The following is a 12,420-nucleotide window of genomic DNA, read 5'->3' on the forward strand; positions in this document are numbered from 1 at the left end:
AAGCTGAATAAAAAGTGCCATCTAGTAACGAATAGTAAGGTAAAACCGAAACATGCTACTCGCCACTAGATGGCGCATATGCGAATAAATTTTAAAAGTCGTGAAAATATTTTATTTCTATTTATAAAAGCCAGTTTATATCACTCCATAGTTAAATCAAACTATGCCTGCGCTGCCAGCCTAATAATATATCGCGAGTTATAGTTATTATCTGGCTAACTATGATTTAGCCTGAATCTCAATTTTCATAAAGTCGGTTTGGTTAAAATAAATAACCAGCTACCTTTAGCTCACATTTAGGTTTATATTTCGATGCTACCTGTCGTGTTAGTATCTACATAGGGAAACCTTCTTTTTAGCTTTTTCATAGAATTGATTTGGAAAAAGAAAATGGGCTTTCAGTACATGACAAATGAGTGTAATGTGCTATGCCATGCTCTATGCTACGATGTTTTTAAATCAAAATAAATTGAAAATTTTCACCCTGTAATATGTTTAGACGTAGAATCATGAGGATAGTAAGTATCTTGGTCTCCATTACCTAATTTGTATAATATGTAATAACTGGTGCGTATGAAGTAAGTAAATATGTATATAAAAAAAACCAAAGTTTAACAGTTCCAGATGTTAGGAGTCCATATTCCATTAAAACACCCATCGATGTATAACATCGATCTAATTTGTATAATATGTAATAACTGGTGCGTATGAAGTAAGTAAATATGTATATAAAAAAAACCAAAGTTTAACAGTTTCAGATGTTAGGAGTCCATATTCCATTAAAACACCCATCGATGTATAACATCGATGAAAACACCCAATAGTGTAAAATGTCTAAGTGAGGATAATTTGTTTGTAGGTTTTTCAAGGAAAATCGTCATTCGGCACAGCGAAAGGCATTTTTAGAACACAAGATTGGAAATTATGTTCTCGTCATTTCAATGTTGAGTGAGTACATAACATATTTAAACACAAAAAGACTTTCGCGAGCAAAGATGATTCAGTCACAGACGATGAACGATCACAGAATATCGATAATTTTCTTCGCTGGATTCAGCTCGCATATTAGATAGACTACGTAGCCTACTTTTTTTTTAATAAACACCGCGAGCAAACAATAGGCAAGGCGGGTCATTTGACGGGTCAAGTGATTACCGCCGAACATTTTGCAGCACCAGAGCAACCGGCAATGCGTTGATGGCCTTTCAGAAATTTATGCGAGCTAGCTAGGCTGAGTCGTGCATTATTTGTTAGTTCACAGTTCACACCGGGAATTATGGTTTATGGAAATAATCATTAACCAAGAAAATTCAGAAGATGATTTAATCAAATTAAAAATGAAATCTTTTAATTGCGTAGGAAATTTTATGTTATACACGCGCTACCTTTAGGTATTCGGCTGATCCTATAGGTACATGAATTAATTCGATCCTGTATATTACTGTACATAATGATCGAATTAAATTAAAAAATAAGAAAGCTCCATAAGAAAGAAAGATTACTCATGTGGTTGCACAGTGTAATATATTCGTGTTTCAGGCTGAAAGAGTTAAATTAATATGTGATTTTTATTTATAACTTCACAGACACTTAAATTTAGTCAAACCACTAAAACTCTACTTGTTAAAACGACAAGACATTCAAACACATGCAGTTCTACGAGGTATGGAGGAAGTCAAAGCTCCAACTTTTCCTGATTCAGTGACCAGCGGAGACGTCAAGTAAGCCTTAAGCCTTAACTAACCTCATTTAATGTCCCACCTCCCAATGAAATTTTTTTAGGGTTCCGTACCTCAAAAAGAAAAAGGAACCCTTATAAGATCACTTCGTTGTCTGTCTGTCTGTCCGTCTGTCGTGTCTGTCAAGAAAACCTATAGGGTACTTTCCGTTGACCTAGAATCGTGAAATTTGGCAGATAGGTAGGTAATTTGGCAGGTCTTATAGCACAAGTAAAGGAAAAACCCGATAACCTTGAATTTGTGATTGCATCACAAAAAAAATTAAAATGTGTTCATGAACAAATAATAAATTTTCAAAGTAAGACAACTTGTATACTAAGTGGGGCATTATTAAGAAAATGGACTTAGCTATACATTGTAAAACAGATTTTTATTTATTTTTATGCATAACAAATTTTGATTATCGTGCAAAATGACGAAAAAGTACCTACCCGAGTGCAAAACCCTCGGTGTGCGAGTCTGACTCAGACTTGACCGGGTTTTTTATTTATTTTTTAAGACATGTTTAAAATAATAGATTGATAAAGAAAGAAGGGGATGCAGTCGCCATGGACGAGGTGGTTTTGGAAATAGAGACGGACAAAACAGCTTTACCGGTAATGTCGCCGGGCCACGGGAAGATCGCCAAGATGCTGGTCAAGGACGGGCAAGCAGTCAAGTCGCAGCAACCGCTGTTCACGGTATACAATCATCATCATGATCAACCCATTCGCCGGTTCACTACTGAGCATAGGACTCCTCTCGGAATGAGAAGGGTTTGTAGTTAGACCATAGTCTGCCACGCTGGTCACGCGGATTGGCAAACTTCATACACCTTTGAGAACATTAGGTACGGAGAAGTATGAAGCATGCAGGTTTTCGCACGATGTTTTTTAAACGTTCGTTCGACTTTCTTTCCTCATTCTTCACTGTTAAGAAAAGGTCCTTTCAAGTACAGAATCTGTATTTGAAAGGACAGAAGATTCACTCTGCGAAAATGTTAAAATAAATAGCGATTCGGATTACGACGCAATGAAGTGCGATTCAGATCGTACCTAACCTTACATTTCACAAACATCTCTGTATCCAGAGTTCACGACAGTTAGAGAACTTCTAACAAAACGTGGAGACGTCACTGGCTTTTGATGACTGACGTCAAATTTTAGTTCATTAGCCCTAAAGTAGCCCTATTTTTCTTTGATCTTACGTCACCATAGCCTAATATTTGACATATCGTCGATTCAGGATCAAACCGAGAATCCCCTCAGTTTAGTTCACTCTGTCTGTATCGTGTAACACATCTCGGGTAGGTACCTACCTGACCAAGTAAGCCCGACCTGATAATATAGGGATGAAGAAGTATGTTTTTTTTATTGAAGGTTGACGTAACTGGGGTAGCACCAGCAGCGGCCCCGGCAGCCAAGCCCGCCGCTGCAGCTGCCCCACCACCGCCGGCCGCAGCCGCACCAGCAGCCGCACCTGCACCCGTGCCAGCAGCCGCGCCCGCACCAGCTCCTGCTACAACGAAACCAGCTGCAGCTACTGTTGTGAAGAAAGTCGCCGCGCCCGCTGGACCTACTGTATGTACCTACCATTTCCATCAAAATCTGATCAACAATGTTGCGAAAACTGGTGTGTGTCGGGAGGGTGACAGTAAAGTTGCACAAGGTAAGGGGTGGAAAGTGACAGTAAAGGTGTAAAAAGGTGTAAGGTAAAGTGGAAAGCTTTGAATTTTAGTTAACTTTGGTAGTTGTTGTTTAATGCCAATTGTCCAATTATAGTGGGAGATCTGCCGATATTGCGCTTGCCTCGGTCCTAAGTCACCATTCCAGCTCCTTGGTACTTCAATGACTATCGGTTCTTCGTGAGCTATGTCGGTTATTTAGGTTCTTTTACGAATATTCTCATTCCTAATCACCTTTCACCCTTACGCAACCCGCGCCCTACCTCATACGAGACGTCTCCGTGTAACGGTATACCTACCTTCTTCTTCTTTCCCTGCATATTAATGAATGACTAAGATCACAAGTAACAAAATCACAAGGAAAATTAATTTTGTCCACCTGATTTTTAGATTCATTTTAATGATCGTGATTGGTAATTATGCAATATGAAGAAGAATAGCGAAGTTCGATTTGTTGGTAATACAATGGATGCGATTTATACCTATATTATATATTTATACATAAGATTTAATTTCAGCCAGCGGCATTGAAAATCGGCGATCCCACCAAAACTATTTCGGGCACCCGCACCGAACAGCCAGTAGCTATGAACAAAATGCGAAAACGTATAGCCGAGAGGCTGAAAGAGGCGCAGAACACTACGGCAATGTTGACCACGTTCAATGAGTGTGATATGAGGTAATTTACATGTACCAACTTATTTAACGGCAGTTGAAATAAAGAAAGAAATAACTTTTATGTATAAACGCATACACATGAAACATAACCTTTACCTTATATATAATATGCTATACCTTTACCCCAATGCCTTCACTTCACTTGGCCATTTGAACCGATATATATTATGCTCGAGTAATCGAACCGCCCGCGTCGCGCCGGGATAAAAGTATAGCATTACCCAGAAAAACGTCCCCAGCTTAGCAAAATGATGTATGCCTTAACTTCGAGCATGTTAACATAGTACCTAGGTATATTGCTTATACCTAGGTATATTGCTTATACCTACTACGAACCTATTTGATCATACCTAGGCTATGCCAGTTTTTAAATTAAAATTTCTGCCATAAACGAACAACAAACAAGGAGAAACCATTATGTATTATTCAATTATATCAGTTTCAGTAATAAATAGGTAATATTATTATATACTTAGTATATTAACTACATCGATGTATATCGATGATTAACTAACATATAAGGTAAGCTTTTGTAAAATACCATTATTTTTTCACCAGTAAACTTATGGCATTCCGGAAAGCCAATCTCGAAACGTTTACGAAGAAATACGGCGTCAAGTTATCTTTCATGTCGCCATTTTTAAAAGCTTCGGCCAATGCACTCATGGATCAGCCGGTCATCAACGGCGTTATAATGGGCGATAACATTGTTTACAGGTAATGGGCACGTGATTTTATTACTTCTAGGAAGCTGGACAGAGCTTTACGCCACCCTACCCCATCCCTCTCGAATCCGACTCCTCTAATCCTCCCTGCCCGTTCTTCGCTTAGGTGTTTAGTGTTTAGATTGAAACAGAGAAAAACCGGCCATGTGCGAGTCAGATGTGCGGTATTTTTTCCGACATTTTCGTACGATAAAGTAGTACATAAATTAAATTACACTAGTACATAAAAATAAATTAAAATCTCTTTTAGAATGTACAGGTAAAGCCCTTTCATATGATACCCCACTTAGTATAGTTAATCTTACTTTGAAAATTCTTTTTTTTTGTGATGTAACCATGTAAATTCACGGTTTTCGGATTTTTTCCTTTACTCGTGCTGTAAGACTTACCTACCTGCCTTTCATGATTCTAGTTCAAGGGAAGTAGGTACCCTAATATAGGTTTTCTTGATACATACGCACGCTTTAGCGTTTTCAGGCAGTATCTATTATACTCGATGTAACCTCATCCGAATGTTACGAAAAACTCCAAGTTTCCAGGCCGAGTATTTTTCGGTAACGACCTGCACATTGACATGTCAGTCAGTCTGTTTATATCTAGATATGTATAAATAAAGCCGATGCAATTATTTGAGCGTCACCATCGCAATCAAATGAAACATAACCCTTGATAAATAATTGTCAATGTCGTACAATAGGAATGGCTAAAGGCCATAGCAGAAACGATGCTTCTAACAACAGCGATCGGCTAATTAGTTGTTTTTCAGAGACTCAAACTTTTGAACTTTGAACGCTCCTTTTCGCACACATATTTATAATCTCCTGTTGTAGAAATCTAATGCTAGATCTATCGAGCGTACTTTGTCTTTGCTCAGACTTAAGTTTCAGTTAAAACGAGATGGATTTATGTCAGCGATATAACGCTGTCTCGTTTTAGCAATGTCTTAAGTCTAAGCAAAGTCAAAATTGGCTCTATAAATCTCATCCTAAGTCTATTTTCGGAAGCTCGATGCCGTATCTGAACGCTGAAACGAGCGATTTCAATCATTCGAACGCAGAAAGTCGTAAAAACGCGATGCATAATATATTGATTTAAGTCACAAAGTCGCCGATCGCTCATGTTAACAGCATCGTGTCTGCTATGGCCCTGAAGGATCTTGATACTTTTTAGAGATTACGTGGACATTTCTGTAGCAGTCGCTACCCCAAAAGGCCTGGTGACCCCTGTAGTCCGAAATGTGGACTCCATGGACTTCCCCAGAATTGAGCTTTCTATCGCTGCACTAGCAGAAAAGGCAAGAAATGGTAACAAATCTCTCCTTTAATAAATATGGTATCAATCAGGTAGGTTTAAAGAAAATCAAAACAATCAAATAGAATATTTTAAAGAAAAAATTCTACAATAATCTAGAACTTTTCTCACATGTTCCTGCCTCATCTGTGAAAGGGTGTCTTTCACAAATAAGATGGGGCAGGAATGAGCCAGAGAATATTATTTTATCGATACAAAAACAAAACTCAAGGGTGTTAGTTCCTTCAATCCAGATTCGAACAAGACGTGATCCTTCGACCTGGTGACAATTTCATGTGCTCAATGTCTAGGGACAAGGCCCTAGACTTATGGGATGCGTAATAATTCAAACAAACAAGTTATCCTCTTACTTAGTCTAGAGAAAATTTATGTGCTCACACCTTTTTTTTTATTCAGATACAAGTTAGCCCTTGACTGCAATCTCACTTGGTGGTAAGTGATGATGCAGTATACGATGGAAGCGAGCTAACCTGGAAGGGGTATGGCAGTTTTTATCAAACCCGTACCCTTCTGGTTTCTACACGACATCGCACCGGAACGCTAAATCGCTTGGCGGCACGGCTTTGCCGGTGGTGGTAACTAGGCACGGTCGAAGCTTCCCACCAGACTTGGCAGTCAAAGCTCGTACAAGCGCACATTATCGACCTGTTTATAGCAAGAGGTCCCCAAGATTGAAGGTCACTTTGAGCTAAAAATATCTGCGTAAACTTTTAGGGCGGCTGACGCCAGCTGACATGCAAGGCGGCACGTTCACGATCAGCAACGGCGGCGTGTTCGGCTCGTTGCTCTCCATGCCCATCATTAACATGCCGCAGTCTGCGATACTGGGCATGCACGCAATTGTGCAGCGACCCGTTGCCGTGGCAGGAAAGGTATGCCATAAAAAATATACGCCTTATTTTATATCCCTTATATTTAATGCCCCTATAAAACGTCAGATGGGTGTCTAGGTATATTGTTCCTTTATTACTATCTTACTGTACCAACAACGATGTAAATGATACTGTAGGTATATAGTTCCATAGTTATTTACTATCTTAATTTTTCTATACACACATCGATGTCAATGAATGAATTCTTATTGGTCATCAGGGTCCAATCAGTTAATAGGTATTTAAATCTGAAAAGGACAGTATACATTAGTGCACGTTAGGCCGCGATTACACCAGCTGTACGTTTACTCAAGTAAGTAGCTTACGTAAGTATTTAATTGTACCACGGATAGGTACAGGTGTATCGGCGGCCTTACGAATGCTGAAATACGAGTATCTCTTGATGGTTTTACGATCGTCTTTACCTAAATTATTTACTGGCGTTTTATCTATACTTACATAATTCATTTAAAAAGTTTAGTATTTAGTGTAGTATAATAAAAGCGTTTCAGCTTGAAAAGTTTTTTATATGAACCTAGACTTACAAAAGAAAAGTAGGTAACTTATTTAAATGAGTATTGTTGTCAAGATACCTTTGATAATATCCAAGATAATTCGTATTTTTTTTCAGATTCACCTAGGTACTTACTTTTTTCAAAACTAGGTACTTATAGTTAGGTAGTTTACGTATAGGTACATATTATACAGAGCAATGTCTTAGAGTAGATGGCAATGGCAAATAAAGAAGGATGGTTGGTGACCACTATTAGCCAACGGAGACGAAATGGAGGCGATTATTACACGCCCTCACAAACTGCTCATGATCGTAGTTTCTATAATTCTACCCTATCCTAGTCCGAGACGTATTCAGATTTTCGAGTTCACTTCACTCGTCCCCGCCCCGTGCAATAATAAATAATATGCTGCAGCTATGTACAGCTATATTCAGTGCAGTTTAAATTTTTAATGCATATGTATAACTTTCTTTTTTTTCATACTTAGTAACAAGTGATTATTATTAATAGATATTACATGTATGCAGTAGATATGCGTATTTCAATTAAGTAGGTAGATACTTTAACCCTAGCAACTTAATTTGAGACTTAAGACGTACCTAAGTAAGTACCTATAGTTCAGATCCTTTTGACCGGCACGGCAGTCAAAAAAAAGTAGGTAGGTAGAATTTAACACAAGCGAGTTACAATAAACTGATTTTTTTTTTATATCAAAATCATCGTCATGGTGTGCCGCCCTCTTCGAAACGAAGTCGTCGAAGAAAGAAGTTGGCGGTCATCAAGCGAAAACCTGTTTCTTTTTTTAATTTTGGGTCACTAAGCCCTGTCCTACGTATCATCCAAGTTACACGTGAAAATACCTTTTTTTCTCGATGTTTACAGGTGGAAATTAGACCAATGATGTACTTGGCTCTATCGTACGACCACAGATTGATAGATGGCCGTGAAGCTGTGATGTTTCTACGAAAAGTGAAATCCGGAGTGGAAGATCCTACGTCGATTCTAGCTGGGATTTAATTCAAGCTCTAAGAATAGCGCATGAAGGCTAATTCTGTTCATACACATTGTCTAAACACATAATTCTTTACACATTCTCTAAAATTGTTTTCCCTTTCGTTTTGCTCCCTTCGGAAAAGGATGGCATTCGATTCAAACCTGTCAATTTAGTTTATACTAGACTCTAGAGAATTGTGTACAATAGAATAATTAGCTACAATATTACAGAGAGTGTACAACGTATAGTTAAACTAGATGATGCCCGCGACTTCGTCTGCGTGTATTTAAGTTTTATAAAAATCCCGCGGGAACTCTTCCATTTTCCGGGGTAAAAAGTTGCCTATGTCAAAATTTCGGGCTACCGCTGAACCAAATTTCATATAAATCGGTTAAATGAAGAGACTTATTAGAATCCCGTGGGAACTTTTTGATTTTCCGGGATAAAAAGTAGCCTATGTCCGTGCCCGGGTTGTAAGCTAACTCTGTGCCCATCAAAATCGGTTAAACTGTTTGCGCGTAAAAAGCTAGTAGACAGACAGACAGACACACTTTCGCATTTATAATAAATAGTATGGATAGTATGGATATAATATTCAACAACCTAATAATGCCTAATACATATCATAGGTACCTATAGCGCTTAACTGGGTAAGTAAAGCTCCTCCGGTAGTGGAGCGGTGCGGGAGGGGTGACAGTTGTTAGTGTTATAGTGTTAGGCATAGGCACAGGTTCAAAGTTGTCGCTTCTATGAAAAAAACCAAGAGGATAACTTGCGGCTCACAAATATAATTTTATCAGAAAGCGGGGAACACATGATTACATGGCAGCGGTTCGAATGCAAGAGAATGAAAAAAACACCGACCAGAAATAAAAGGAAAAAAATGTCAGACTGACTGACTGTCATACGGTACAGATTATATTTTGTTGGTGTTGCCGACAGTTAGGCACAAGATGACAATTTCTAAGTTTACTCGATTAAATGTGTTATGGCTATAGCACAGGAGTAGATATAGGACTGTAGTCTCTGATCAAAATAATGACTGTCGCGGCGCAAACGGGCAACTCGTGGCAAGTAACAGACACAGTGACTGTTACGATGAACTCTATAGAGCGCACTTTAACTTCAGTTAAAACGAGGCAGATTTATACTAGCTGTATAACGCTGTCTCCTTTTAACAGTGCCTGGAGCAAGCGACGGGTCGGCCCGCGAAATTCAAATTTTATTTGGTTTTTCGCAATTTGTAAACTAATACGACCAATTAACCAACAAAAGGGTCCAGTTTAAGAAATTAGCTCTAGTATCGACTGTAACTCACAAATTAGTCGATACTAGAGCTAATATCTTAAACTGGACCTTATCAAGTAAAGATTTTTATATAAAAACGTGGAAATGATACTGCCATTGTCGCGACTAGAATGCCATAAGCCTTCTAACTATGTCGTATTAGTTTACAAATTGCGAAAAAGCAAATAAAATTTGAATTTCGCGGAAGACCCGTCACGTCCACCTCATGTCGGAGCAAAGTTAAAAAGCATTCTATAGATCTCAGCCTTAGTTCGCGGTATTATGAGCAAGCTCTAATTCACACGGGCGTTATAAAAGCGTTACGTTAAAATACGGCGTTGGCGGGTATTAACGTCGTACACGTTAAAAAAGCGTTGTCGTGTGAAAAGATACTTGAGATTCTTGGGAATGCATTTGTTCTATTTGAACGCTTTTTTAACGGATGTTAAAAAAGCTCTTGTATGAATGAGACCTAAGATACTACCGGTGTAGGTAGGTACCTACTTCAGTCAACTCTATTGTTGCTAATGTTTAACAATAGTTTTACTTAAATAAATTTTAATGGAAATTGTATAAAATGTTATTTATTTCTAACAAGATTGTGATAAATAAAATTGTTTACCTAATATAATTTATCGATTTTTATTTTTCTTAATAGTTAGTAACCCGTAACGTAGGTAAGTATTATGTAACTAGTCGTCACGGGTGCATCACGGACTCACGGATAACAAGGTTATTCTAAGCGCATTGTGTATTGTAAAAATTATTTATGTAACTAAAAGGTAACTAAGAAACTTTTGTTCAAAATTCAAATTAATACCTACATGACGCACTCTACCTTAAACCAACAAAAATAATGTAAATTGTAAAAAGATTGTAAACTAAAAACCTCATTCAAATGTCAAACCAAAATCAAGACCAAAATATAAAGAGACGAGAGAAAAAAAAAACATTTTTTTTTTCTCTCGTCTGTCTTTACCATAAAGCTATAGTATAATAGGTCCATGGTCTTTACACTGATTAGCGAATGTCAAGTTTGTAGTTAATTAAAAGTTAGGGAAACTATATGTATAAGTATGGACCACGTATGCACTTCGTCCGTGCCGGCGCCCGCCGACATACGCGCGGCGGGCGCCGGCAGCGCCCTAGAGCGCTTCTCAGTCAGTTCCAACCGTAGCGAAAAATTCGTAAGTCTATGGTTCCAACAACAATAAACACCAGCAGAACACAAAAACCGGCCACTTCTCACAAAAAAACACTCCAAAAAGGCACAACACGCGCCCCAGCATACGCCAACACAGACAAAGTCCAAAAAAAAACCTATACAGTGCGACAAGGATCTTGGCCGTGATCTTGGATGAAGGATTATATACTATCTCTATGGCCGTGATGGTGTGTTGGCCGTGGCCAAATTCGGATCTAACTATCCTATATGTTAGGTATTAGTCTGTGGATCTAACCACAGACGCCAGTAAAAAGTGCCACTAACGCCGCCATCTTGTGAAGTGTCACGCTGTCCCCTAGTATATGGTGTTGCTAAGTAATGAATCTGAAATTCACTATTTTTTTAAATACTAGAGTCTTTCCATATAATTAACATCACGATGTACTGTTAATAGATAGGTAAAGCATGTGTCTGCATCCAACTATATTTAGCACTCGGTAAATATAATATTTCAGCAGGTAAACATGATAAGTTGCAAGTCTATGGCCTATTAATGGTTTTTATTATTCATTCTCACTTTAAAAACAAGGATGGTTTTCCCGATTTCCCATTCAGTTAAAATTAGATAAAACTTACTCGGTTTTTAATATTGACATTTTTAAAATATTCTCTAAAATTGAGAAGATTTTATTTGCTGGAAGCTTTTGTTCTACAACTACGCCCCCCACTACAAGGATCTTTTGGCACTTGAATGCCATTGACAAATGGCATTCAAGTGCCAAAAGATCCTTGTCGCACTGTAGCCGTCGGAGCGATCTACAGTATATACAAAATAATGTTAATGATGTGCCGATTCGATTATTTTACTAATCGATTAATTGATTAAGCTTAAAATCCTAATCGATTCTGATCGAATATTTAAGAATTTTCAGACTATATCGAGAAAGTATTTAAAGAAACATTTCTTTTGAAAATGACTACAGACTGAAATGTTTCTTAATTTTGCATAAGAAAAACTTTGTGCTTGTTTTCTGGTTTGTCCTTCAATAAAATTGCAACGGAGCAACGGATTGACGCGATTTTTTTTGATGGGTATAGTTAAAAACTTGACATAGATTACAATATAGATCCCAACAAATCAGTGAGTTCTCACAGGATTTTTAAAACCTAAATCCATGTAAACTAAGTCGTGGGCATCAAATAGTGTGAAAATAAATAATGAAATCCTTTTTTGCAATAATAGAGGCCCGGCCGGCCACTTGCCATGGCAAACAAACTGGTATATATAATGACAAATTGATAATATGGTGGCTCACTCCGCTGCCAGCACCGGCGTGCGACCGTGGGCAGAGAAAAAATCTTTTCTGTTTATCTAGGGCCTAGGCGCACAATCCTGCGTGCGAGTGAGAAATTGTAATATAACTTTAGCACAGAACCAAAATAGGGCTTTTTTGATCAATAAGACGTGTTC

At 38.1% G+C, this 12,420-nt stretch overlaps 1 protein-coding gene across 1 annotated transcript; it reads left to right on the forward strand.

The window, feature by feature from the left end:
• The first annotated feature begins 424 nt into the window (after positions 1-424).
• On the forward strand, positions 425-8,796 carry LOC123874988 (dihydrolipoyllysine-residue succinyltransferase component of 2-oxoglutarate dehydrogenase complex, mitochondrial-like). Its single transcript, XM_045920593.1, has 10 exons — positions 425-518; positions 860-948; positions 1,587-1,721; positions 2,257-2,419; positions 3,098-3,298; positions 3,921-4,081; positions 4,639-4,797; positions 5,976-6,109; positions 6,831-6,988; positions 8,386-8,796. Exons 1-10 carry the CDS (start codon positions 492-494, stop codon positions 8,518-8,520), a joined length of 1,362 nt encoding a protein of 453 aa, XP_045776549.1. The 5' UTR covers positions 425-491; the 3' UTR covers positions 8,521-8,796.
• Positions 8,797-12,420: the final 3,624 nt, after the last annotated feature.

The sequence above is a fragment of the Maniola jurtina genome, chromosome 19 (assembly GCF_905333055.1).
Source record: "Maniola jurtina chromosome 19, ilManJurt1.1, whole genome shotgun sequence".
NCBI classification, from domain to species: domain Eukaryota; kingdom Metazoa; phylum Arthropoda; class Insecta; order Lepidoptera; family Nymphalidae; genus Maniola; species Maniola jurtina.

Excerpts from the sequence above, each read along its gene's own strand:
- LOC123874988 (XM_045920593.1), top strand. The coding sequence starts at position 492 with ATGTTTAGACGTAGAATCATGAGGATA. Across the intron at positions 1,722-2,256 it reads GTGACCAGCGGAGACGTCAA|ATTGATAAAGAAAGAAGGGG; the intron begins GTAAGCCTTAAG and ends TTAAAATAATAG. Across the intron at positions 2,420-3,097 it reads CGCAGCAACCGCTGTTCACG|GTTGACGTAACTGGGGTAGC; the intron begins GTATACAATCAT and ends TTTTTATTGAAG.